Source organism: Stenella coeruleoalba (genome assembly GCF_951394435.1).
Source record: "Stenella coeruleoalba genome assembly, chromosome: 4".
NCBI classification, from domain to species: domain Eukaryota; kingdom Metazoa; phylum Chordata; class Mammalia; order Artiodactyla; family Delphinidae; genus Stenella; species Stenella coeruleoalba.
Window position 1 is genome coordinate 141,765,304 of NC_137149.1, and position 27,935 is coordinate 141,793,238.

At 41.8% G+C, this 27,935-nt stretch overlaps 1 protein-coding gene across 2 annotated transcripts in view; it reads left to right on the forward strand.

Annotated features, from left to right (window-relative positions):
- The window catches only part of GPRIN3 (GPRIN family member 3), a 73,824-nt gene extending 51,920 nt beyond the window's left edge, over positions 1 to 21,904 (forward strand). For both annotated transcript variants that reach the window (XM_079920776.1, XM_079920775.1), the window contains one exon: positions 10,738 to 21,904. In XM_079920776.1, coding sequence (XP_079776902.1) covers positions 10,852 to 13,200 — 2,349 coding nt within the window. In that variant the 5' untranslated portion in view covers positions 10,738 to 10,851 and the 3' untranslated portion in view covers positions 13,201 to 21,904. The remainder of the gene's footprint in view (positions 1 to 10,737) is intronic.
- The last annotated feature ends 6,031 nt before the right edge of the window (positions 21,905 to 27,935 follow it).

Below are 27,935 nucleotides of genomic sequence, written 5' to 3' on the forward strand. Positions count from 1 at the left end.
TCTATCCAAGGTGATAAGTTTGTCTCCTAGATCAGTGGTTCTCAACTGGGGACAGTTTAGCCTCCCAGGAGACATTTGGCAATGTCTGGAGACATTTTTGATTGTCACCACTAGGAGGTGGAGGTGCTGCTGGGATCTAGTGGGTAGAGGCCAGGGATGCTGGGAAACAGCCTACAGGCACAGGACAGTCACCTGTCTTTCCTGCCCCACAGAGTTATCTGGTCCAAAATGGCGGTAGCACAGAGTAAGGACATCTGCCCTAGATCAATGTCTACATCCCGCTGATGGTATTAAATACATCTTTACAAAGCTGAGGATCCCTGACCCTGAGACCTAAGGTCTGTGCCAAATAAAATAACGAGTCCTCTGTGCTTCTATAGTACATTTGGCTTTTGTTTCTTCTCCAACATTTATATTGTATTGAAATTAATGATTTATAGGAACTGTGAGCTCCTCAAAAACACGAATGTATCTTATTTATATCTGTATCCTGAATATCTGGCACAGAGAAAGCACTCAGCTTATTAAATGAATGAATGGATGTTAACAGTACTTTCTAGTTGTCTCAGTGTGACTTCAGGGATTATTTTATTTTTCTCTCGTTTCTTTTCCTTTATTAATTAATTAATTTATTTATTTTTGGCTGCGTTGGGTCTTCGTTGCTGCACGCGGGCTTTCTCTAGTTGCAGTGAGCGGGGGCTACTCTTCGTTGCAGTACGCGGGCCTCTCATAGCAGTGGCTTCTCTTGTTGCAGAGCACGGGCTCTAGGCGCACGGGCTTTTGTGACACGCAGGCTCAGTAGCTGTGGCTCGCGGGCTCTAGTGCACAGGCTCAGTAGTTGTGGCGCACGGGCTTAGTTGCTCCGCGGCATGTGGGATCTTCCCGGACCAGGGCTCGAACTGTGTTCCCTGCATTGGCAGGAGGATTCTTAACCTCTGTGCCACCAGGGAAGCCCTATTTTATTTTTAATCAAAGGGCATTTTTTTACTCTTATTTGCTCACTTTCTCCTAATTTCAAATGTCCAGTTTTCTTTAGACTTAACGCAAGTAATATTTTCTGGCTGACAGAGGAATTGTACCAGGAAGTGTCAGCTGAATAAGAAACATGGGCCTCTCCCCTGACCTAAACTTCTGTAAACTGTGGTTTATTACCACAGCATTAGTCACTTCATTATATACTAGCTTGCTCATTTATACCTTCTGACTGAATTTGTCTCGTCTCCTCAAATGGATTGAAATCTCCTGAAGGGCAAAAATCAAAAATTGTAAGAACCTCAGTGAGGCCTAACTTAGTACTTTACAGTGTATAAAGCAAGAGAGTGACAGGTTGTTTAAATCTCTGTCTTTTTTGTTAATCACAACTCAGACCAAACCCAAAGAAGATCCTGACCTCAGCAAAGAAACTCTTCCATGCCTCTCTCTTGCTTTGTCACAGCTCACCCTTCCCCCTCCCCATATCCTCAGGTCCATTCTCTAGTAGGTCTGTGTCTTTATTCCTGTCTTGCCCCTAGGTTCTTCATGACAGTTTTTTTCTTAAATTCCATATATATGTGTTAGCATACGGTATTTGTTTTTCTCTTTCTGACTTACTTCACTCTGTATGACAGACTCTAGGTCTATCCACCTCATTACAAATAGCTCAATTTCGTTTCTTTTTATGGCTGAGTAATATTCCATTGTATATATGTGCCACATCTTCTTTATCCATTCATCCGATGATGGGCACTTAGGTTGTCTCCATCTCCAGGCTACCAAACATAAGGTAGATAGCTAGTGGGAAGCAGCCACATAGCACAGGGAGATGAGCTCGGGGCTTTGTGACCGCCTGGAGGGGTGGGATAGGGAGGGTGGGAGGGAGGGAGACGCAAGAGGGAAGACATATGGGAACATATGTATATGTATAACTGATTCACTTTGTTGTAAAGCAGAAACTAACACACCATTGTAAAGCAATTATACCCCAATGAAGATGTTAAAAAATTGAAAGAAAAAAAAAGAAACTCTTCCTTCTCAAGAGCAGAGCACCCCAGATTCTCCCAGACACTCGGGTCCTCCTTCCTTACCAACAGCAGAAGAGCCAGGCGCAGGGCCCTGAGGGGTCCGTCTGCTTCCTGACTTAGCGTTCTCCCACCTCCCCACCTTGTTCTCTAGGAGAGAAGAGCCCCGACTGACCTGTTCGTGCACAGCTCTCTTTTCACATCTGTGTCCATCACTGCAAATGCTGCTACCAGACACTTTCCCAACTCAGCAGGACTAAAGGCCCCAGTGTGACTTGAGCTAAACACAGAAATCACTCAAGCTTTCCTCCCACTGCCCGCTAGCAGGGGTCTGCGCTTAGCGGCTCCCTCCAGGCCCACCACACCTGGGCAGGCACGGGGCTTGAAGGACAGTGGGTGGAGCGAGGCCTTGTTTTAATGAGAAGCCCCAGGTGTGGGTGGGGAACAGGCATCAGCGGACCAGCAAGGTCGGCGAGAACTAAGCAAAGGCAAGAATCCTCGTTTGTAAGGCTCCGTGGCGCTAATTAGATCCTGCAGAAAATTGGGTTGCGGGCAGCTTTGATCCTAGCTGAGTTTAAAATGCAAATACAAAAACAATGCAAAAGCCAATCTGCTGGGTTTATTTCCAATAGCTTATTGTTTAACTACCATTTAGCCCTGAGATCCTGTTGCTTTCTCTTTCCAATTAAAATAAGCTTGCAGTTGAAAACGTTCAAAGCTGAATTGTGAGAGAAAAGGAAAACATTCAGATTTGAATATCTATCAGGCAAACCGAGTAAATGATAAGAGACAGCTTGATGAGGGAAGGTAAAGAAATAGCAAAACTTAAATATTTTAATCATCTCTTCCCTAGAAGAGTTCAAGTTTAAAATATACCGATTTCAAGGCCTTTTTAAAACAGCAACTTTGATATCTAGCTATGAATTATCTCCACAGGTAGGAAAGTGGAGCTCTTGAGGGGTTAATTTTTGAAGATTACTAAAACCTGAGTCGACTTGGCTGAGAAAGAACCCAAAAGGTCACCTTTCCCACGTGATCTAAAAAGAATAGAGCTCATTATTGTGTTTATTTTCAAGTTAGCTAAAAGTTTCCTCTTCAAATGACAGTCTTCGGGCAGGGGTTTGGGAGAACGTATAGTAAACTTATTTAAGCGTTAGAACGTTTAATTTGGACTCTCTAGAAAGAGGTTGCGTAGTTTCTACCTTCTTAGGTAAATGAGGCCAAAATAATAATTTTTAAGTAATAATAATTCCCGATTGTGTATCTGTTATTTTCCAAGAACCATGCAGAGTATTTAAGTTACTTAAGCTCTATAACAACTCTTTGAGGCAGGTACGTTCCATTTTGTGACATTTTCCAATGCCTTAGACGAAAGGATACTAACGTGCAGTCTTGGAAATGTTTCCAGACATGACCCTCCTGAAATTATCTGCAAACATGTATGTGTGTGTGCACATGTGCGTTTCTATCGAGAGTCCATGGTTTTCATCAGCTTCTCAGAAAACTCTGTGGCCCTTAAAACATCCAAATTGGATTAATCGTTATGAAGAGCAGGCACTCCTGTGTTGCCTAGTCTGCCTCTATTAGCGTGAACAAGTAAATGGTTCCAAGGCTATGTTTTCTGAGTTTTCTCTTGTTTCCCTCATTGTCTGATGATGCTTCTTGCCCAGGTCCCTGAGTTTGCCTCCAGGAAAAAATGCCCGTCTCTGTCCTGTGTACAATTGGTCAACAACTTGGACTCTGGAACCAGAGGGTCTGGATTTAAATCTGGTCTCTCCCACTTACTACTTGCATGACTTTGCCTCAGTTTCCAGCTCTGCAAGGTGGAACTCAGAGTAGGACCATGCCCCTAAAGTTGTTCTGAGGGTTAAAGAAGTTCGTATAAAGAACAGTGTTTGGAATATAGAAAGCAATAAGTGCTTGCTGTACTGTGTGCTTCTAATCTGTTGTGAATTTAGAAGCTGTCTGTTCAAATCACATTTGACGAAAAGGGAGGATATGTTTGGGGTCTTCATGCTTCTTAAGGCCCTTTTTACTTCTTGGTTTGTGTCCAGCCCTGCTTACCATGGAATTCAGTGAGATAGCAAGCCATGTATATGTTTTTCCAAAACACTGTGGAACAAAAGAAGAACTGAATAGGGAAGGGATGCAGTGTGTTTCTCACAAGCCTTTACTAAAGTAGTCGTTATAACTGAAAGTCCACGACACTGTTGTTGGCACTAAGCAAAGCAGCCCGCCTGTCTCTTCAGCCCTTCTGATTCGCTTCAGATGCAGTTCGAAGGGAAGAACCAGTGTCTCAGCTGGCGTCTTTGAAGAGTGCATCTGAGGCAGCTATTCGCATGAGGGTATGATTTTTTTTAAAGAAAGAAGAAGCAACTGCTCTTCCCAGCCTGTGGGTGTTTCCTGGGATTGAATCACCTCCCCTTAGGACTGAACTGGCAGGATCTGCTGGGTTCAGAATGCAAATGATCCAGGCAAACGTTCCCCATTAAAGGAGGCAAACAAAATTGGATTAAATAGGATAGCGGGTGACATTTTTTTCTTTATCCTTTTCTCGAGGATTAATAGTCTCTTATGTTTCACCTCACTCTTCTCTAAGGGTCTTTGTACCATCCATCTGAAGGCTGCTGTCCGATGATGGGTGGAGACGGGGATACCAAGGTCCCTAGAACACTTGCCTAATATGACTAAAGCGTTCTGATGGCATCCTGGAGCCAGGGCAGCCGTTGTGAAGTGGGCGAAGGTAGCTGCTACCCTCTGGATCATCACCATCACCTGCAGGGTATCAGCATCGTGCTGGTCTGGAACTGCCGAGCCTCTCTCCATCCTTTCTGTCTAATGCTCTTCCCACCGGAGCAGCTTTGGAGAAAGACACAAAGGGCTGAGATTGCCCGCTACCTGTCTTATTAATCGAGGGTGTCTGTTATGAAAATAGGTAGCGTGGCAGCCTAGTGGAACCTACTGTTTTCAGAATGAACAGAGGTGATGTCAGCTTTCAACAAGCCGGGCTTTTCATAAAGTGACCAGTTATGAATGCCACTGTAGTCGGTGTTAGTACCATCCAGGCTGCTGCTAAGTGGCAAACGACTTACAAAAAGAAGTTTCCCTCTCCTTTGAAGATAGATGGATGATAGGTGCTAGATAGATAGATAGATATACTTTTTTTTCTTTCCTTTTTCTTTCCAGAGTTACAGATAACAAGGAAACACATGGAAGGGGCCCAGGCATTACCATTCATTAGAATTCAGTTCAGCTGGAATTAGATGTATTCAGCCTTGAGTAGGTGACTTGATCTCTGAACCTCAGTTTCCTTCCCTGTAAAAAGTCGTTAATGTGTACCCTGCAGCCTTGCTGCATTGCTGGAACAAGCTTTCAATCTTTGCTCACAATTTTAAAGGCAAAAGCGCCGAAGGGACCTGCTGTCAAGCATCCAGTTCCCATCAGACTTAAAGACAAACTCATTTAGAGATACCGTGAGCTTCTATGGGATCCGTGCCCGATTCAGAAAGAAGTCATAATGCTCCAGAGACTCTTATAAGAAATTCCATATTTGCTGGTGCTGATGAGAAGATGAAGACTCCTTCCTTTACCAAACTTCAGTCAGTCTCCTCTGAGCCCACTTCTTAATCAGGCTTCAGTCTTGGGCTTCCCTGTCTGTCCTTGCAGAGCAAGAATCCTGCTAAGCCAGTTTAGAGACAATACTCCTACCCATCGTATCTGATCATTTTCAATATCCAATCAAATTCCTCCTCCTTCACCATCCGCCAGGTGATATCTGATCACCTGACCTGCCTTCAGCAATAATCCCCCTATCCTTGATGTTTGTTCTTTTTTTTTTTTTTTTTTTTTTTTTTTTTTGCGTTACGCTGGCCTCTCACTGCTGTGGCCTCTCCCGTTGCGGAGCACAGGCTCCGGACGCGCAGGCTCAGCGGCCATGGCTCACGGGCCCAGCCGCTCCGCGGCACGTGGGATCTTCCCGGACCGGGGCACGAACCCGCGTCCGCCGCATCGGCAGGCGGACTCTCAACCACTGCACCACCAGGGAAGCCCTTGATGTCTATTCTTAATCATTTTCCATCCACTGACAAACCTCCCCAACACAAACCTACCCCTTGGTTGTAAATCCCCACACATTCTTGCGTATGTACGTGGAGTTGAGCTCAATCTTTCTGAATCTTCCTTATCATTTTTAACAAGTATAAGAATAATTTTTTCTTTTAACAGAGATCAAAGCTTAAATATGAGGTTTCTTAAAGAGGCTAACACAGTGCCAACCTGTCCTCAGAGGACTGAAAATTAGGTTGGGAAGTCCACTGTGTCAGTGCACTTACAACAGAGCTCTCAAACTGAGCTGCGCATTGGAGCCGGGGTAAGTTATGTAAAGGAGTGAAGCGGGCTAGGTGAGAAATGGGCAGTCTGGAGTCGGGAGCGTCCCTGCCCTCTAGAGGGACTGCCCTTATCTGCGCCACCTAGTGTTGCTACCTGGAAATGACCTTCTGAGTGGTTTTTTTTTTAAGAGAAGCAAGAGAGAAATCTGGATTTTTATGAAAGCTCAATTCAATGGACAAAGAAAGAAAAGAAAGGAAAGGAAAGAGGAAAAGGGCGAGGAGAGAGAGGGGAAGAGGCAGGGGAGGGAAGGGAAGGGAAAATCACACAGGTCACACACACAGACCTGCAGAAGGAATTTATTCAGTCTGTGGATCACCTGCTTGCAAAGCTCATTTTTAGGTGTTATTAAATCTTATCACAGTGGACTCCCATTGCTTTTAAAGACTTTTACTCCTCACTCTAGACCACCAAGTAATTACATTTTTTAAATGACCTATTTGTCCAACCCATTAGAGGCTATAGATTTCTGCTGTTTGGCCGGAGAGGCGAGGGGCAGATGAGGGAGGGCTGCTTCCTGAGCTCTAGCAGTCTTTCCGGGGCTCCTGGAGGTGCTGTGACAATTACAATAGCAGATATGTTTTGAGTAGTGTTGATTTTCTATCTACCCTTGAATCAAGAGATTTCGAATTACAGGTGATAGCCAAGCAATCTGGGCTTTTCTTCTTGATTTTTTAAAAAAATAAATTTATTTATTTATTTATTATTTTTTTTTGGCTGCGTTGGGTCTTTGTTGCTGCGCACGGGCTTTCTCTAGTTGCGGCGAGCCGGGGCTACTCTTCGTTGCGGTGCACGGGTTTCTCATTGCGGTGGCTTCTCTTGTTGCAGAGCACGGGCTCCAGGCACGTGGACTCGGTAGTTGTGGCTCGCGGGCTCTAGAGCGCAGGCGCAGTAGTTGTGGCATACGGGCTTAGTTGCTCCGCGGCATGTGGGATCTTCCCGGACCAGGGCTCGAACCCGTGTCCCCTGCATTGGCAGGCGGATTCTTAACCACTGCACCACCAGGGAAGTCCCTCTTCTTGATTCTTGAATTGATGGATAATTTAGCCACTATTCACAAAGCAAACAAAAGAAAACATCCTTTCCAAAATAAACCAGTCCAATCAGCTCTCTGTGGGAAATGGGGGTAAACTCAGTGACTCCTGAGAGTTTAATGACGTCCCTCGTCTTTTCTAAGTCTTTCAACTTTCAGCTGCTGAACTCTGAGGTGCTCGTACTTTACAGTCGCCTTTGGCAAGCCAGGCTTCTTGGCTCCAGCCGAGTAACACGGGAGATGTTCTGTCCTCCTGGGTTTATTAGACCTTCCAGCGTTCTGTAGCAGGTGGCCAATGTACTTGTTTTTAATTGTCTAAACCTGGGTTACAGATACATAAAATCTCAAAACTAAGATACAACCATGTTCTTATTTCTAAAAATAGCACTCTTTTAAATTGTGTTTTCATTAATATTTCATGCCATGGGTTAAATTTTTTTATTATTTTGAAGTTCGGCAGGGCTTAATAATGGCCATTTTGGAGGGAACTGGAATCAATGAACACCTTTTTTGTGCGCAGGACCCTGCACTGTGTCCTGTGGAGTGAAGAGAAAAGAATCAATAAGCTAGTTCCCTTCCCTCCTGAGACCTGAAGGACTTTGGGAGAAATGAGGCATTTATACACATAACAGCGGTACAAAAACAGTACATAAAAAGCACAATACAAAGGACGCAGATGACCATAGCTGTAGGATTTTGAAAAGAGAGAGAGACTTTATGACCTGAAAGGCCTCAGAAGGCTTTCAGAAAGGATATGGGATTTAAGTGGGGCTTTGAAGAATGGGTAGGCTGTTTGAGGATGAGGGGCTCAGAGAGAGGACTAAAGGTATAATAAAGACAGGTACGAAAGAGCGAGAGGAAAGATGGGCTGGCGCCAGAACAAGTGATTGCGATAGAAAACTCCAGAAAGGAAGAAATGGAGTATAAACCTGGGGACATGGTTTGAATGAGCAGAAAGCTGTCAAGACCAAGCACATTTAACCCATGAATGTGAATAATGAAGTTAGAAGGAAGAGCTGGTTTGGGGAAGAAGATAAGTTGGATTTATTGTTAGATGTCATATGATAGATCAGCCAAATAACATGGAACCAAAATATAAAATTATTTATTTTCAAAATCTGGGCTCAAGAGGGAAGAGATATGGGAACATATGTATATGTATAACTGATTCACTTTGTTATAAAGCAGAAACTAACACACCATTGTAAAGCAATTGTACCCCAATAAAGATGTTAAAAAAAAAAAAAAGAATTAAAAAAAAAAAAAAAATCTGGGCTTAGCCAGATTTGCCTTTGCCTTACTTTGACCCTAAAGCTGAAGTTAAGATTGTGCTGTTTGATTTATTATCCAACACATGCAAAACAGTAGGATCTTTGATTTTTGGATCTGGAAGAGTCCTCAGAAATCACATAATTCATTTCACCAATGAGTTAATTTGGGGTGCAGAAAGATTAAGTGATTCCCATGAGGTCGCAGAACCTATGAATGATAGAGGTAATATTAAAACAGTCATCTACTAATTTCTGAACCATTGCTGGAGTCTGGTTTTCCTTTCTAAAAAATGTTTATGCATAAACTCACATGAATAAATTTTCGTAAATACTTTAAAAGAATTCAGATATACTTTTTAAAATGTACTTTTAAAATCCAAAATACTTTTGGATACCTCCATCTCTTTTTCCCTGTTTCCAAAGTCATCACACTCCCTCCATTTACCACCTAGTATGTCTCATTCTGTATATTTTTAGAATTTACATAATCATACACAAACACATCTGTACACACCCACATAACACATACATATGTAGTGTTTTAGGTCATTGTTTTACAGAAATGAAAACATATATATTCTTCTCTGTACCTTGCTTTTCTCATTCAGCCATACCTTGGGGAAATTTCTCCCAAGTGAAAAGTTATAGTCTAATTAACTGTTTATTTTAATGGTTGTATATTGCTTTACCATAGAGCTTTGTCATGATTTGTTCTGCCTTTCCACCTAATCAAGGAGATCAGTTTATTTTGAATTTTTTGTCTCTACAAATAGTACTTCATCAAGGAGATGAGTTTATTTTGAATTTCTTGTCTCTACAAATAGTACTTCAATAAACATACGTGTACGTATATCTACATATGCTGGTATTTTATTTCTATGGCTAGGATCACTGAGTCAAGGACGTGTGTATTTTTAGTTTTAAAAGCAAAACTGCTTCCCTAAGAAAGCTGCAACAATACACATTTGCACAAACAATTAATGAAAATACTTCCCTTCACTAGATCTCCCCAGGCCATGGTGTTATAACATTGTTTTTTTAAGTCTTTGCAAGTGCAATTGGTGTAGAGTAAAATCTCGTTGTTACTTTATTTACATTTCTTTGAGTACAAATGAATTTGATCATCTGTTCATAAGACTGTTGGCTATTGGATTTCCTATCTTGCAAACTGTTCCTTCATATTCTTTATCCATTTTTCCAGTGGATTATTTTGTCTCCTTGTACGTTTTTAAGAGCTTCTGCTATATTACAGATATTTTTGCCTGTCCTCCAGGGTTGCAAACGTTTTTAAACCTATCGTACCTGTTCCTCATCTTTTGCCATATTCAAAAATTTTGTCATTTTTAAGTCACCTATGCTGATGTTTTCTCTCACAGATTTTGTATTTTCTGCCTTTGCCAGAAGAAGCCTTCCTACCCTGCCCCTGGGTTACATTTATGATCCTACATGTTCTTAACAGGATTATTTCTTTATTTATTTTCCATTTTAACCTTCAATCTCTCTAAGTCCATCTAAGATTTATTTTTGGAATTGGTGTAAGATAAAGATCTAGTTTTCTTTTCTTCTGGTTGAATAGTTTGCCAGCCCCTTATATTAAATAACGCATCCTTTTGTCACCAAATTGAAACGCCTTTTTTATCATATATTGAATCCTCATTTATATCTGGATCTATTTCGAGATATTCTATTCCGCATATCTGTTTAGGCCCATTTCAATACTTATTCATTTGATTACAGTAGCTTTATAGGATTTTCTGATACCTGGTAAATCGGATTACTCAAATGAGGTAGTTATCAAGTGCATAGGTAAATATGTTAAAAACCTATTTGCTAGACAGCGATGGGATGCAAGCAGAAACTAATATATCAAAATAATACCTGTATAATTAAAATAATTTTTCCAGAATCTTTCTTCCCAAGATCTATTTTTATATCAAGAGATATGGGAAGAGAAGTTTTCATGGGCTTATGAGATCTCATACAAGTGACAATTTGGTGTAGTTTCAATCCGCAAATACTGTATTAATGGTACTGTTTCCTTGATTCACAGATTGGTCCTTCAGAGGAATCATCTCTGATTGCATCTTCACTGTGAGCTACGACTGCTTCCCAGTGGGAGCGCTGCTCAGGGGAGAGCTCTGAGATTTTCCCGAAGAGAAATTCCATGGGGACTGTACCTGACCCTCTGAGATCGGCTAAAACTTCCCTGATTGCAGCTTCTGGAAAAGAAGAGGACCTGGGAGAGGTTCAGGCTGCTTCACCTCAGACTCAACCAGCCGTCCTGGGTAGGAACACCAATGGCCTTTCTGGCACTCCTGCAGAGCCAGACCTCAGTCCCAGGACAGCTGCTGAGGCCCTGATGCAGGCCAGTGAGGATGAGGCCGCGCAGCCAGCCATGTCGTCTGCTGGCATTGTCAATGAGGTGGGGAAAGCATCTCCCACGTTCAACTCTCCTGGCAATACCCAGCTGCCAGGGAGCAGGGAGCCCGCAGCGCCAGCCCCGTGTTCTGCGGCAGGAAAGGATCTGATACACGTAGCGTTCACCATACCAGCCAATCAGCACACCCACCCGGCCATCCCAGGGGACCAGCCCAACTCCAGCCTCCCATCAGGACCTGAAGACACCCTGGTGAAATCACAGAGAACTGCAGACGGAGAGCAAGCTGAGAAGTCAAGTTGCCCGGTGGGAGGGATCCGTGGCAAAGATCAGGTGCCCCCTTATTCTCCTTCTCAAGAAACCATCCAGGGAATGGTGCAACCTGCAGATACAGCACCCAAGGCGTTCAGCCCTGCCTCCGCTCCTGTAGGTGGACCTGAAGGGGCAAGGCAGCAAGCCGTCTGCGATTCCCAGACGAGGTCCTGTGAATCTCCAGCCAGAGAAGTTAGATGTTCGGAGAACAGACCACCCTCTCCCACGACCTCAGACCCCCAGGCCGTGACTTCGGTGGCACCCCAATCATCCCACCTCCCTAGCGAAGGGTCCGTGTTTCCTCCAGATCCAGAGAAGATGCTGCCACCAGCACAGCCTCAGGGGGCAAGGTTCAGAGAAGTGAGTACGATGACCAGCCAAGCTGAAAATGAGATCAAGGAGGTTCCCCCCAGGGCTCAGCAAGATGCTGAGGTGCAGGCAGTGGCCAGTGTGGAGAGCAGATCGGTGTCTACCAGCCCCAGCATTCTCACTGCGTTCTTAAAGGAAACCCCCGCTCCAGAGCAGTTCGAACAGGAGCAGCTGCGTGTCGTCTGCCGCGGCAGTGGCCGCGTAAGCCACACGTTGGAGCTGTCTGCAAGCACCCCAGCCCCCCGGGAGGCGGGTCAGTGCCTTGGCATCATGCCAGAGGTGCACATCCAGTCAGCTGCAGCTGTTTCTGCAGCTTTCCGGGGGGAAGGTAAATCAGCGAGCCTACCGGCTGAGGTCCTTAAAACCTCATCAATCCACGTGGCATCCAGTAACGCTCAGGCTACATGTAAAGAAGATGGGAGGGCAGCGGGAATGACCCAGGTGGGGCAAGAGCCCGCCTCTAGACAGCTTTTGGGTACTAATTCTACCTCCCTGAAAGCTAGCCTCAGTGACCAGATTTCTATCAGTGCAGGATGTCAAGCGGAAACAAGTCACGGAGTAGGGAAAGTTGAAACGAAGCCATCTGAGTTTGCAGCGGAAGCCACCAATGGCCACAAACCGGACCCAGACTGGAAACTCTCCAATTCTTGCGGCCCTGCCAGCAGAGCTGACCAGCCCGGGAACTTGGATCTCACGAATCAAGGGGACACAAGAGAGAAGCAGCTTGCATCTCCTCAGATAGTAAGAGAACAAGAATCTTCCGGCACCGATATCCTGGACCCGAGGGCAAGGGCAGAGGCCAAAACTGTACTGCTCAATCCTAAATCTCAAGAAAGTAGAGGCACCGCCTCAGCTGCCAGCCCTACACCCTCCCCAGTTAGGAGGAGCCAGGAGGGCGGCATAGAAGAAAATAGACAGCCCAAGACAGCCACCAGCCTAAGCCTGCCGTCTGATTCCATGGGGGACTCCAGTCCCGGTTCTGGCAAGAGAACCCCTTCTCGCTCCGTCAAAGCCAGTCCCCGCCGGGCCAGCCGGGTCAGCGAGTTCCTCAAGGAGCAGAAGTTAAACGTGACGGCAGCTGCCGCCCAGGTGGGACTCACTCCGGGAGAGAAGAAAAAGCACCTGGGTGCTGACGCCAGGCTGCAGTTGAAACAGTCCAAGCGTGTCCGGGACGTGGTGTGGGACGAGCAGGGCATGACCTGGGAGGTGTACGGCGCTTCCCTGGACCCAGAGTCCCTGGGCGTCGCCATCCAGAACCATTTACAACGACAAATCAGGGAACACGAGAAATTAATCAAATCTCAAAGCAGCCAGAGCCGGAGATCCATCTCCTCGGATACTTCTTCCAATAAAAAGCTCAAAGGCAGGCAGCCCAGTGTTTTCCAGTCCATGTTGCAGAACTTCCGACGGCCCAACTGCTGCATTCGTCCTGCTCCTTCTTCTGTATTAGATTGAAAAGGAACATGTACGGGAGCCCTGGTATGCTTTACGGTCTTCATAGATAGCCCTCTGTCTATGTCAAAGCTTAGTGTTTTCTGAGACCAAGAAGAGAAAGCATTAACTTGAGGAAACTGCTATTAAGGATTGTGGCGTCCTTGGATTGGGGGTCCATAAATAATACATCATTTCAGTTTGAAAGAAAGAAAAGAAGCAAACTTCACCGAAGGTTTACGACCTTAATTAAGAGGAAATAACATTCAGTGGGTTTTTTACTATGATGTTGCTTATAGAATAACATGATCATTACCCGTGTCATTTTGTATTACTCAATTTATCACACTGTGGTATTTCCATTAAAATCCCTGCTTTATATTAAAAATAGCAAAAACACTCTTAGTGAAAACACGGTTACGCTTTCTAGTCCATTGCAATAAGAATGCTGATACCACACAAAACTCAAGTAGGTGATGAGAAATACCATGTAAAAAATGGAAACAGGGCTTCCCTGGTGGCGCAGTGGTTGAGAGTCCGCCTGCCGATGCAGGGGACACGGGTTCGTGCCCCGGTCCGGGAAGATCCCACATGCCGCGGAGCGGCTGGGCCCGTGAGCCATGGCCGCTGAGCCTGCGCGTCCGGAGCCTGCGCTCCGCAACGGGAGAGGCCACAACGGTGAGAGGCCCGCGTACCGCAAAAAGAAAAAAAAAAAAAAAAAAGAAACAAATTTGACTCATTCCTCGGCCAGAAGATATTAAATAAAAGCATTTAAATGCATAAAATGCCAAACATGAAGTAATATTTGTAAACATCTGCAGATTACCCTTTTGATGAACCTTGTTATACCCGTTAATAAACGTAAGAAAGTCATATTAGGAAAAAAATTAGCACAGCATTTGACTATGATTACTGCCCACATAAAACATGAATTTATATCTACACATTTTCCTGCACTGAAGGAAAGAGTCATCTCTGTGATTGTAACTAGATTAAATTCATATTTCCTTACCCTAGAGGAAGGACGTGCGACTGAATTCTTGAAGAGAGTCCTCAAATTATTGATAATGCTAAATCGTATGTTGTTCAGGTGTTCTCCGATGACATTCTACTGAGAAAGTTACGGTTCTGGTAAGGAATTAGAAATAGCCAATTACCAAACACTTTTTTCTGTGTTGAAAAAAAGAAAGCCTCCTGAGTAACAAAAACAACAGGTTTAACTGAAACTCCTGTAAACAGGATGCAGTTTTTTGTTTTGTTTTGATTTGGTTCAGTAGCTTCTCATAGAAAATGGAGTCAAATAGAAATGAGCTCGCTTACTGTTTTTGTATGTAGACTAATATCGTCTAATTACTTACGTCTAATCTGTGGTAAAAAGGTAACCTCTGCAAGCCTCTTGATTTTAAGAGAGGTACCATCCTATCTCATCCTTCAAACCCAATAAAAGAAGCCGCCTTTACAAAAACATGCTTTGAGCTTTGGGTGGGCTTGGTCCTTGAGAACACAGGCACCTGTTTGAGCTGAGCCCTCTCCTGTCTCCATAAGGGGAGCGTGTCCCTGGGGCCCATGAGTGCTGTGCAGGGCACTGGGCTGGGGTGACCAACAGTGGCTTGAGTCAGGGTAGTGAGGAAGAGGGGAGTGAGCGAGGGTCCTTGAAAGGCTTCCCCTCCTGGACTTGCAGGGAGGTTGCTGGTTTCCACCTTGCTTCTAGAAAATCACTGTTAGAGGTTGGAGGGACATTGGCTGCCTTCTCTAAATGCACTGCCCTTGATGAGCAGTATTCTCTCTCCAGAGATTCATAAATGCCATTTGTGCAGTAAATGCACAGTGTCTGTTTCGGCTTTTTTTTTTAATTCTCTTTTGAAGATTCTGAATATACGGTGGTGCTTGGATCTCATACGTAAGCTTTAACACCACAGGCTACACTGGACATAACCTAAATTAGTAAATAGACATTGATTGCTTTCAAAGCCATTGGACTGTCGATGAAGCCTGTATAAGTAGACCAGTCACAGCATTCTCAGAGCCGGAGAATGGCAATTAGAGTTGTTAGACTTCAAACTTACAATGAATTTTTAAATAAAGCACATGTTTCAGTTTCTTACCGATTGGCCTCTAGTAAAAAGGCTATCTAAAGTAGAAATTACCATCAAATTAGCGGCCAAATTATTATTAATGAATTGAGTCTAAAACTCTCTCTTTGGGCCTTAAATACCCATGTGTCGTGGTGTTCACGTCACTTCTGTAGAAGATGCCTTTGCCAGTATGTAACCTCCCTCCCGTCTCGCTCACTGGCTGTCTCCCTCACACGTGCTGTGTACACACGGAGAACACCTTCTGTACACAGTGGCAGCTGTCAGCAGTACCCATTCCAGATGGGCGGGCCCCAGGTCACCCTCTGCTCTGAACTGGCTGGAACAGGCTGTTCCCTGCATTAAAATAGGAGGAGAAAAGGAAGAATTCAGCATCTGGTAATAATATTTGTTTTCATGAGTTTGGAGTAACCACATGATTTATATAAATAGTAAAAGGAAACAGAGGCTGAAGAGACTTGTAGGCATTGGTCACACATGAAAAATAAATTAAGAAAATTCAATAAATTAAAACTGAATTTGGTGTTGTAGTTAGGCCCCTCAAATGAAAGCTTAATGGGTGATGGAGTCACTGTAGCTGGTTTTCTTTGGGACTGAAACTAACCTTGACTTCTTAACCTTTAATTTTTTACTTTCGATCTTTACCACGCTCTAAAGACTGTCACAAAATGTTACAAAAGCTCTCTTCTCGCTTACTGAATCTTATAGAAGGGACAGCTTTGAAAAACAAGTCACAGAAGTAGCTCTTCCAGTGAACAGGAGCCCATTTAAGATGGCAGCGTTTCCGCATTATGATCCCCTAAGGACCCTCAGGACAAAACCTTGATTTGAAAACGTTCTTTCACCTCCATCTGTGGCACAGCGTACACATTCAGGACATCATTTGTGGTTCCGTAGTTTCATTCAACAAATGAAGTTTCAAAATAATTTTCATGGCACAGTCTTTGAACTTGCTCTTCTTTTGCTTACCTGCATGACACACATTGGGTTAAAAGCTGTTTCTCTCCTTAATTTCTTTTAGTTATGTTTTGGTCCTTTTTAATGCATTTTAGTTGTTGATATAAATGGAGGAGATATTTTATTAAGTAAATAAGTATAAGATATTTTTTAAACCAGTAGCAAAAGGGAGATGAGTTCGAACATCTAAATGTTTAAAATGTGAAGATGCTTACCCAGTGAATATTAGAATTTTTAATTTAAATATTGATTTTTCTATCTTTATGACTATACGAAAAATGTGATCCCTTCAACTGTCATATCTATGTATCTTCAGTACTTTTCTAATTATTTCTTTCTGGATTATTACCCGTGATGCCACAGACCAACTACTTTCTATACAGTAAAATCCTAATTAAGCTTTGTGTTTTGGGTCAGTGGTATAAGTTAAACATTTCGTTAACCAGAAAGTTAACCAGAAACCTTTTTGTTTGCATCCAAAATTTATAAAAATATTTATAAAAATTATTACTGTGTTTTCCTACCTTGACAAGTCAGCTATATTGACTACAATTTGATTTTTGATGACGTTTAATCTATAGAATTGTCTAATATTTATTATCTTGGATACCATTGTTTTCCATGTTATAGGTTAAATATCATAATTGAAGTAAATTGGACCGAATATGCATGTGTAACGTATACCTAGAGGTTGAATTTTGGAACCAAATTCTTAATAAGAGCTTATCTGAAAGTAGACAGCAGAAGAGGAAAACAGCTTTGGGTTGCATTTCAGAGTATCAAGGTTTTATAGTTCCCAGCTTATTCTAATGTTCTTCCTCTCATCTCTAGGAGTTCCTATCATTGGGGGAATACCTGTATATATACCACGTGAAGACTAGAATACGATGTGACTTTAAAATTTGTTTACAGAGGACATATATGAGTATGCTGTTAATGTAAATTGTTTGGTTCTGTTGTATCCACTTCGTTACCGTTTTGGTGCCAAAATGTGAGAAATTGTCTTCTCTTCCTCCTACATATTGTGCAAGTGTTAAAAAATGTGTCCATTTCTAGTACCACATAATTTGCCACATCCCTTGTCTACTTTTTAAGAATCAGTATAAAGAAAAACAATACATTAGGGTAAGATTTGCATAAATGTGTTTTTACTGAAAATTGGGCACTTGTAGCCTTGTGTAGGCCTCTACCTGTCTGACTTACTAATCGTCTACAATGCTGCCATGGAGATGGCGCTGTTTACTCTCTCCAGCTTTGTCCTAAGTGGTATTTGAGAAATGAAGCCTGTGAACTTCCCTTTGTGATAGTAATACAATGAACTCAGCAGTATCTCGGATAACTGAGCTGACCGTCTTGTCTCTACCCCTGTTTTGTCTACACCGTGAATCAGAAGTCTTGTCCACGTCTGCCTCAGTGTTTGCTATTTTATATTCATATCTGAGCCTTTTGTTTTCTGTTAGCAATGTTCTTTGATTCCATGTATGGCCCCTTTGGTTGACTCTCTCCACAGGTGGGTCAGCTGCTGCCACCTGCAAATAACAGGTGATATGCCGAATCTCCTGTCCATCTCTGTAACTATATCCTTCTTAATGAAATTCTGCAACCGGCTGAGTAATTATAAATGTCATCTGTGCAGACACATGGGCTTAACGATGTCTACAAAATTTTAGACATTTTTGCAAAAGGGAAAAAAAGTAGTCGAAAGACTGAAACAGATTTCCTTAAACTTTATCCTATGCTTGGAAACAACAAATTCTCCTTGGCTACAGAAATAAACTTGATTTGCAATAGCCAAGGACATAAATGAAGTTGGATGGAGGTGGAAAAATTCTGTCTCGCCATCAGTGACATCTGCCCGAGTTCATTACAGCTGCTCTTAACTGTGAACATTCACCAGCTAAACTACTCACTAGCCACAACCAGTTAACCTCTCTCAGAGCAAATCCAATACATCTGTATATATGTGTAGATTAAAAACAACAACAACAAACCCTGAAAAATTACTGTTAGCTATTAGGTAAATCAAGGTGATAATTACAAAGGACATTGAAATAACAGCAGGCCTTGGTGAAATGACTGTGGAGGCCAGAATGGTGCAACAAGATGTTATTCCCAAGTTTGGTGTGTTTTTTTTTTTAAGACTCAGATATCTCAGTTACTCATCATGAGAATAAAGACTGTTGATAATGAAATTAAAGCCAAGCAATAATGTGCCCAAAAGAGGCAGTTATACCAGCAAGTGCATCTGTCATGGGCGCACCATTATATAATTATGGTTTGCTCCATTAAGACTGACCGTAACCCACAGGGTAACATAAGAAAAGGCATAATGTCTGCTTTCTTGCCGGAAAAACTCGTTTAGGAGCTCCATAAAGAGGTACAGCACTCGTGAGCGTTAGATTTTATGGTTAACAGTTCTGTCTTAACCCTAGCCAAGACCGAAGGAATCACCAAGAATCTTGCTAGCTTAAAACTCAAGACAGCTCCAACCTGAAACTTGGTTGAAATGGAGGGTTAAGTGTCTGGTAATTACTCTTCCTGGACACTAGCCTGTAGGAAAGGAATTCAGTTAACTCCGCCTAGAGGATTACCAGCCTTAGCTATGAAAAAAAAAAAAGTGTTCTCAAATGCAAAATAACTAAAATGAGAGTACTCATATCAAAAGGGGCCTGAAATAATGCCTTACAGAAAATGATGTTCCAGATGGGCGTTTCTAAATACTAATTCTTCATCAAGTATCCTTTTGGGTTCAAGCTCAAAATCGATTGGCTGGAATAAAGATCACATATTTTACACTTCAGGAAAAGATACTGATGATCAACCGGCATGGTGATAATTATGACGAGAGATACCCTGGTGACTTAAGCGTGTTGAGGAGAATTAAATGTGGGAGAAATGCTAACTTCTTTCTCAGTCTCTTAAGATGTGGGTAGGTCATCGTCTTACTTCAGGGTGAAAATGATAGCTTGATTTTTAACATTGCTGCTAGCATGACCCTTTGTTCCTCTGAAAATTAAATTATTCTTCAGCAAAACTTCTGAGCAGTTAAACTTTTTTTTTTTTCTGGTTCATATTGCTTTTGTGTTATGTAACAGAGCAAACTATGAAATGAGCAAAGGGGGCTTACCCATGTTTATCAGTATCTCTTAATGATTTCAGTTTAGACTTCTTGGCATTTATTTTAACCACAGCTTTGAGTAAATTATTTTCCATAATGCTTTCTGTCATGTCTTAAGATGATGTTGGTAGATCAGGAGATTGCAGTATTACAATCATACTCCTCAGTCCCTACAGGGGAGGAAAGACTAATTCTTGTTTTTAAGGGCATCTGGAAATACCTTTGCCTGAGGTCGAGAAAGGTCAACAGGGCCTGAAAACTCAAGAAGGAAATATACTAACAATTACTACTACATTTCTAAATGTATTTATCTCTGCTGTACTAACGTGCGAACGCTGTGTTGTGCATTATTACACTGTAGTGGTTGTGGTACGTCAGTACATTCTGTAAGTGTGTACAGTCTGTAAGTCGTTGGTTTTCTATTTTTATGTGTAGAAAACAATAACATACTGTATCCCATTTTAAGGCCAAGCTCTGTCATTAGGTAGGCACACGGCTGAAAGTGAATAAAACCAACAAAAGTGTGTGTGTGTGTGGGTGTGGGTGTGTGTGGGTGTGTGTTAAGTAACAGAATTTGTCCTTTCATTTTTGAAGGTCAGAAATGGCTGTTGTTTTTTTCTTTGAATCCTCTCCAAGAGTAGATAACATAATTGTCACAAAGGTTGAACGTAGTCATCATTTCATTGGCATGTTACTAAATATGCCAGGGCTAAGTCCCCACCATTAGTCACAGGTAAGGTCAGTTCTTTGACCACTGGGTTGATTTACATTGCTCACACATCTTCTCTGTGTTAAGTGTGTGATTAGGGTGTACATACTATGGGTGTGATTGTGTACATACCTTGTATGAATTAACTAAATCTTCAAAGCAGTGCAGGAAAGCAGGAAGAAGAAACAGTTGTTCAAAAGCCTCAAAAGGGCTAATCAATGTGTATTTTCATTTTCTACACATAAAAATGTATACGTAACAACTGTAAATAGCTTACCCACATATACATGCACACATAAATGCATTTTATTCATACTGGTATATTTAAATCAATCACGAATTAAAACAACTAATTGAAAACTGCATCTTTTCATGACTGTTCTGTTTTACATATATTAATATCAGATCAGATGCTCCCCATTAAATGGTGTTACTCCCTGGTAGCAGATTTGGCACTTAGGAAAGCCCAGACCCACTGAGTCACGAAAATCTAGTTGGTATCTTACTGAGGCACAGACAGGTACTTGAGCGGCTTCAAAGATTGAATGCTGTTCTTTAAGCACCTAATTTTATATGTGGAAATGTCAAACACCAGGGAAAACCAATTATGTTTCATAGACTTCATTTGTGCATTTATTAGTATGTTTATTTGCACAGGCTGATAAAAGCCCTACATTTTAGAGACGTATCCCTAGATTTCAAGAGTGTATAATCGAGGTGAAGCACGGTTGCAGGCGTTATTCTCTTGAGATCAGCAAAACAACGTTTAGCAACGCCAAAGAGAAGTCATAGAGTAAAAATTTTATTTTTTAAAATTATAGATGATGCTGGTAGAATAACAGGATACTAGCAATTAGGATTTCCTTAAGATGGACTCAAATGAATTACTATTATTGACAACAGGTGATACTGTATGGACTGGATAACAAGATTAGAGTCATTAGCCAGCAAATGCCAACACTGGATGACGTTTGTCAATTTATCATAATTCCCATCAGTGAATCGATGTTGTTTTAGTTTCTCTCATTTCTTTGAAAAGGAATTACTCTACTAGACATCAAAAAGTCTGATCTGGTTCCTAAAACCTAATACGATTTGACCCTGATCCCTTGACACTAAAAATTATGTTGGCTGGATATTAGGTTGAAGTTATGAATAGAAATATCAGAATTGCCCATTAATAGAAAATTCTGTGTGGCAAAGTACAAATATAACCACTTCTCAGTAGAAAGTTAATAATACCATTTAATACATATTCATATTTTAAAGACTGAATGTGCCATCTTTATATCTTAGATTTAAAAAAAAAAGGTTAACAACCATAAGGACACTACGTTTACAACTATAGCTAGCTGTGTTTTTTAACTACTAAAAACCTTCTTCTTTATAAGAGCAGCATACATGAAATCTTGATGTCAATATCTACTGTTGCTTAAAAGATAAATTTATGTAATTATTTTGGAAGATAGGTATTAATTTAAGTGCCAACCAGAAAAATTATAGCTGTCAATATAAGAATCATTTATGTGTGTAAATACTCAAAAGAGAAAGACCAAAACTGTAGTGTGATGTTAAATCACTGAAGAAACGGTAATATTTAAAATGAAATTCCATTTATGAATGTATCAATATTAGAATCTAAAGTTATGTCTTTTCATGATGTTGCTATACAAAGGTCGTTAAATTGCTTATTTAAGAAAGCCCCCATCTCCAGAAGGAAATTGACCTACCAATAAAATTTCATTTGCTAGAAAAGTTGGAATGTTATGATAGATCAAGATTTTGAAATTACACATCCACCCTCATTTTGGATTTGATTTTTGAATAGATGAATGAATGAAATTCAAGTGATGACTTAGTTTTACCCTTGAAAAAAATGTCAAATATGATTTTTTTGCATTTTACTTTCCAAAATAAATGTAATATAGATAAAAAGTTACAGTCTTTGTTTTTTGTTGTTATTGTTTCTGCCACTGCTGTCAAAATTGTTCTCTTAGCCCTAGATGTTTAGAATCAGTTGATTTTCAGTGTGACACACTTCTGCTAGGTATCTGCAGTGGAGCTGCAAGTATTTACAATGAACGGGTTTATTCCTTTGATTAAAATAGAATTCCTATGGAATCAACAGTGCCTGCAGGTCATCAGAGGCAGTGGTTTTCCCTGCTCTCAATGGCACGGTGGTGTGTGTGTGTGTGTGCACGTATGAACTTTTGCTTTTGCTCCGTGAGAGGTGATGAGAGGTTGACACCCATGGAAATACGGGGGCGGGGGGGTGGGGGTGTTACAGGGTACATCTACTCCTGTGGAGGCATGGAAACCTATATTCAGGCTTATATGGTCTCATGCCTCTGCCCATGGCCGCCCAGGTGTGTTGCTGTGTGATTTCAGCTTTTTCTGCCCACTCCTGGGTAAATAAATCTGGATCCCACAGTTTAGGTTCCTAGAAGGAGACAGAAAACCTAGCCATGTTCTCCAATCCAGATTAGTCATTAATAAAACTAATAATATATTTAGATCCCCTTTTGCCTCCTTGAATCTGTGTTCAATTCACTGAAGAACTGGACAGCTGTATAGATATAAAATTTATTAACCCCAAATCTCAAAAAATGATGTAGTGAATTTTCCATGAACTTTAAACAGTGACTGTTTCCAAACTTCCAAGGGCCATGCTCTCCCTCCAACAACTCTATATGGATACATACAGACCATTTCAGCCAAAACAATGTCCTGAAGCTGCCATTACCTGACTCTTGCCTACTTAGACATTCATTCTGGCAAATTCAACTTCATGCATTTCCAAAGATATAAATGCTATTCGCGGAGACGTCAGATGACGCAAGGGTCCTCAGGGGAGCTGAGATGGTTTGTCTTATGCCTCTAGCTGTTTATGTCCCACCAGCAGGCACTCCTATTATTAGGTGCCATTTCCAGCCAACGGTTCTCACTCACCCACATCTTTAATGTTAAGTAGTAAACACAAGAACAGCCTTAGCATAATCCAGTTTCACTGGACTGATTGTGAACTCAAAATACCTCTTATTTCTTGTGAAGCCTATGCCTTTTGTAAACCATATAGGATCGCTTTCAGTCTAGCATATATTCTTAATGAACTCATGAACACCAACATTGTTTGATTTTCCTCCACACCATTCTAGACCATCAGTGGGCTAAGTTACAGAGTTCTAAATTGTTTAGACCCTTTGAATTATCTTAATGTCCTGCAGCCGGTTTTTCTAAATATATCATGCAGGACTAACATAGTAGAAATTCGTATTATCAGGATGAAAGCTGCAAGCGCTCAGAGATTTCTGGTGGGAGTATTAGCTTCCAAGAGAGGATATCTTCCTACGCCTTTTTTTTTTCATTCCCACTTGACACCTCTCAATCAAACTGCACAGGAACCTTGGCCTGTCATTCAAAAAGAAAAAAAGAAAAAAAACTAAGCAGAATGTCATTGTCAACGATATTCTAGGTGTTTCGAAGCAAGATAAGACTTCTTAACATGTTGGAAAGAATTTGCTTATTATCCGTGTTCTTTTTGCCTAAAGTCAATACAAAGAGGAATGGCCAAGGGCTAAGTATTCTGTTGGGCACTTCCGCATATATCTCAACCCTGGGAGGTATTGTATATAAATGCACGTTTTTTTCAGGCAATATTTTTTCAGTGTTGACTTGAGACGGAGTCTCAAAAAGATATAGTGGTAAGTACCCGGGCTTAGAACTAAGGAATCCTGGGTTCAAATTTCAGCTTTAAAGCTAAATTCCTTGGCCCAGGCCCTTAATCGTTTTGAGGCTCAGTGCGTTCACCTGTGAATTGAGGCTAACAGTACATACTTTGCAAACCTGTGAGGATTAACTGCCACAGGTAAAACAGATTTTAGTTCCTTCCCCTACTCCTTTGCGCTTTGTGTTCTTTGCTTGACGTTACCGTTCTATTATAAAAAGGCTGGCATTTTGCTATTTTCTTCTATTTAGTAAGCTTTTTATAAATCTAGAAAAGTACTAAGAATGGTTTTAAACATGACTATGACATACCTAAATTGTCACTTTAAGCATATTTCCCTTTTTTGTTTAAAACAGAAGGATAACACTATTCAAACGTTTAGCGTTATCAGATCCTTAAGAATTAGTAAAAGATTTTAACTTTGTCACATCAAATATGATTTTTTAAACATAAAGTTAAATGCTAATTAAAATATTACCAATTCAAAAAAGGAGGAAAAAATGGGGAACAACTGGTAACTTTACTCGAATATTTAAAACTGAGAGATGATAAAAGATTCCATATGCAAATTAAAAGAGAAGTGATATCTGACAAAATATTGGAATCTAGAAAAATAGGAAGAACACCTACAAATCAGTTACAAAAAGATGAATACAACAGAGAGATTTGTCAAACTGCACAAGTGAGCATCAGAAACGTATGAAAATATGCTCGACTCCACTAACGAATCTCTGTCCGCCACAGCTGCCTGCTATTGCAGGAGACAACAGATTCAGATTCACAGGGTTTGAGTTAGGAGCTTTACATCCAAGAGTTGGAAGAGAGTACTTCACCTGCCTAAAAAAATATGCAAGTTGGAGATCCCTGGTGAGGTGTGCGTGGGCAGAAGGGAGCCAGGGTGTGTGCGCATGCGCCCAGGAGCAGCGCGTGTTTGCACGCAGGGGAGGCGGAGGTGGGCTCTCTAAAGAAGCCACAGAACGCACGTGAGGGCGGGTTCGATGTAACCCTTGCGAGAGAGTGCAACATTGGGAAAGTATGACCTTTCCAGAGCCCATCCTTTCCTGTCTCTCCCTGGTCTTCATCCAGATTATCTGGTAGAAACAGAATCTTTCAGGGGTGGAAAGAAACAAGAATCCAAATCACAGCCCCCTTCTTCATGTGGGTCTGTGGGTCTGGCTGATAAGGAGAGAACTTACAATTGTAAACAGAATAGTGATTATCCCATGAGACTGGGCATTTGAAATTTGCGTTGAGACTGCATTTGCAATTTGAATGACCCGTGCCTGCTGAATCAAGGAGGGCTCCCCAAACTGAAATAGACGATGTCACCAATGATGACCTTGCCACCTGACATAAAGCTTTGTGTGCACAGAAAATACTGGAAGTTCATGTGACTGAGCCCTGCTACCTGCGTGGCCCCTGAGAGCATCTGCATTTGCATTTGCAGCTAGTCCAGCCCCAAAGCTACCCCAGGTTTTAGAGGTCAGCAACCACATCAGACCTTCCACGGCTTTTGGAGACAGAGTCCCAGGTGATTCCGCTTCCATTTATTCAGACCCACTGAGGCAGGCAGAATTCTCAGATGGCCTTGGAGATTCCTGGCCTCTGATACTGGCGCACCTTCCCCCAGTTATTCAATCAAGCACTGCTGTGGGGTGATTTTGTAGATGTAATTCAGGTGCCAAGTCAACTGACCTTAAAATAGATTATCTGCCTGGGCCAGACCTAATCACGTGAGCCCTTTAAAAGATACCTCCCCCCCTCGCCCCATGCCGGTCCCAGAAGTCGGAGAGACGCATTCCATCTGGCCTGGGAGAAAGCAAGCACCCCACTTGGCTGGCAAGGAGGAGGCCACGTGGCAAGGAACTGGGATACCCCCGAGGGGCTGAGAGGAGCCGCCTTGGGATGACTGGAAGAAAACAGCGACTCAGCCTTATGCCGGCAAGGAAATGGATTCTGCCAACAGCCAGTGAGCTTGGAAGGGGACTCCCAAACTCAGGTGAGAACTGCGACACCTTGATTTCAGTCAGACGAGACTTGGAGGAGAATCCAGACACGCTAGGCCTATACTTCTGACCTACAGAAATTGTTAAGATAACAAACGTGTACGGTTTTAAGTGGTTGAGACTGATAACTTGTTACATAGCAATGGAAAACTAATACAGCTCTCACTTAGGGATTCGAAATTGCCAAAGATGAGTTGCTCAGTCAGGGGTTTGTTTCTTTCTTTGCTATCCAAACCAGGAAACAGGAAGCCTTCCATGCTGAAGTATCAATTTTCCTGAAACATCTGATGGTAGCTTTAATGGGTGAGTACCTGAGTCACTTTAACACTGAAGCGAACATAGATGTTTGTAGTTACGCTGGGTATCTCCCCTCTGCTCTTATCCATCCACGCTTCACCCTCACTCGTCCCGTTCTGTGCACTTGGAGGCTGACTTGGAGGGGTGGGTACCACAAGCCCCCTTGCCGTGCTTCTACCCACTGCATTCAGCCTGTCCACTTGCTGGCTGGAGATGGGTGGCAGGGAGAAGGGACAGTAAGGCTGGGACGTTTATTTCCCGCATTGGCCTCATTGGTAGGCCTTGTGTTGGCTGTGTCACGCTCAACCAAGCTGAAACCCCTGCCAGACAGACCTCTCCATTAGGCGGGCTCCTGGTCATTGTTCCTGCCCTTGACCTCAGGCCTAAGAGGGATGTCCTGGACCCTACCCTGTGTCGAGACCCCTGGTACTGCACGACTGTTTTGTGATTGCCCTAAAACCTACCTACATCCATGTAAATCTCTTTATGGAATTCTCCTCAATTACCCAATTTGAAAATGCCAACTGTTTCCTACCAGAATTTGACTGTTGGAGGAATCAAAGGACAGAGTGCCCATTTTTAAATGATAAAACATGGGACTTAAGATAAATTTCGTTCTCTTTTGGCTGGCTACATCCAGCTGTGCTGCCTCACCTTCCAGTATTATTAGTTTATTATTCTCACCTCCCTTTAGGGAGGATACTCCATAAAATTGGAAAACCATTTGGTGTAAGTAATGTAGCTCATATGCAGGTAGGATCTTCTATACTGTATGATAAAGTGTCATTTTAGTAAAGAAGCTTCCTGGTATGAAATAGGCACTAGGTTGTTACAAGATGTCTTCAGGTACCTGTGCTTCCCAGGGCTCTTAGGATAAAGGTTTAATGAAATCATGTGCCTCATCTTCCCCATTCACAAAGTGGGACAATTAGTATTATTTGTCCCTTGCTCACAACTAAATTTATATATACATGATTATACTTTAGTGTGTTTTTTCCAGACTGTTGCTGTTAATAATAGTAGCTCAGGTATATTGAGTGTTTACTGCATACTGGTCATTATTCTAAGTTTCTTATATACGTTTCTTATTACTCTTCACAATAACTCTGTGATGTAAGTAGTAGTGTTACGTTGCGCATTTTACCTATGAAAGCTGAAATGCAATTTACAGATGAAATGAAATGCGGGGAGATAAAGTGCATATAGCTAGTTGGTGTTGGCACCAAGATTCAAACCCAGTCAAGCTCAGTGTTATCATCTACTTACGTAACTAGTTCACTAAGGCTGCCTTACTGTACACAAAATGCTGATGACAAAAAAAATAGGAATTACCAGGATGTTAGATACTACTTCAATAAAACCTAGTGGTTTTCTCATTATGACCTAACTCGTTCTTCTATTACCCCTTGCAAAGTTTTATTAACTCAGGCTTCTGAAGTGTTAAGTGATGCATCCCTCATAAAGGTAACAAATCTTCTCAAACCAAGGGTGGAATATTAAAAAAAAAAAAAGGGGGGGACAATTATTTCTAGAAGACAATGAGGGTCACTTAAATATATTTCCTCCAAGTAGTGTGGAAGATAGGAGGAAGAAAAAAACAGGTTAAGTTACCAAAATATCCATTCATACTCTATGCAAATCTCATATTCACAATCACAATGAGTAATTTTATGCCAAGACTGCAAAAAAAAAAATAGGAGAATACTTACTGAAACTGTACAAAATTACTTGCCCTTTTCTGGGAAAAGGGGAAAAAAATAGATCTGGGTGTATGAAGGCATTCTATGGGCAATCTGAATTACAGTTACACAAATTGACCAAAAGTTATTTCTTGTCTCCTAGCAAGTGAGATTGC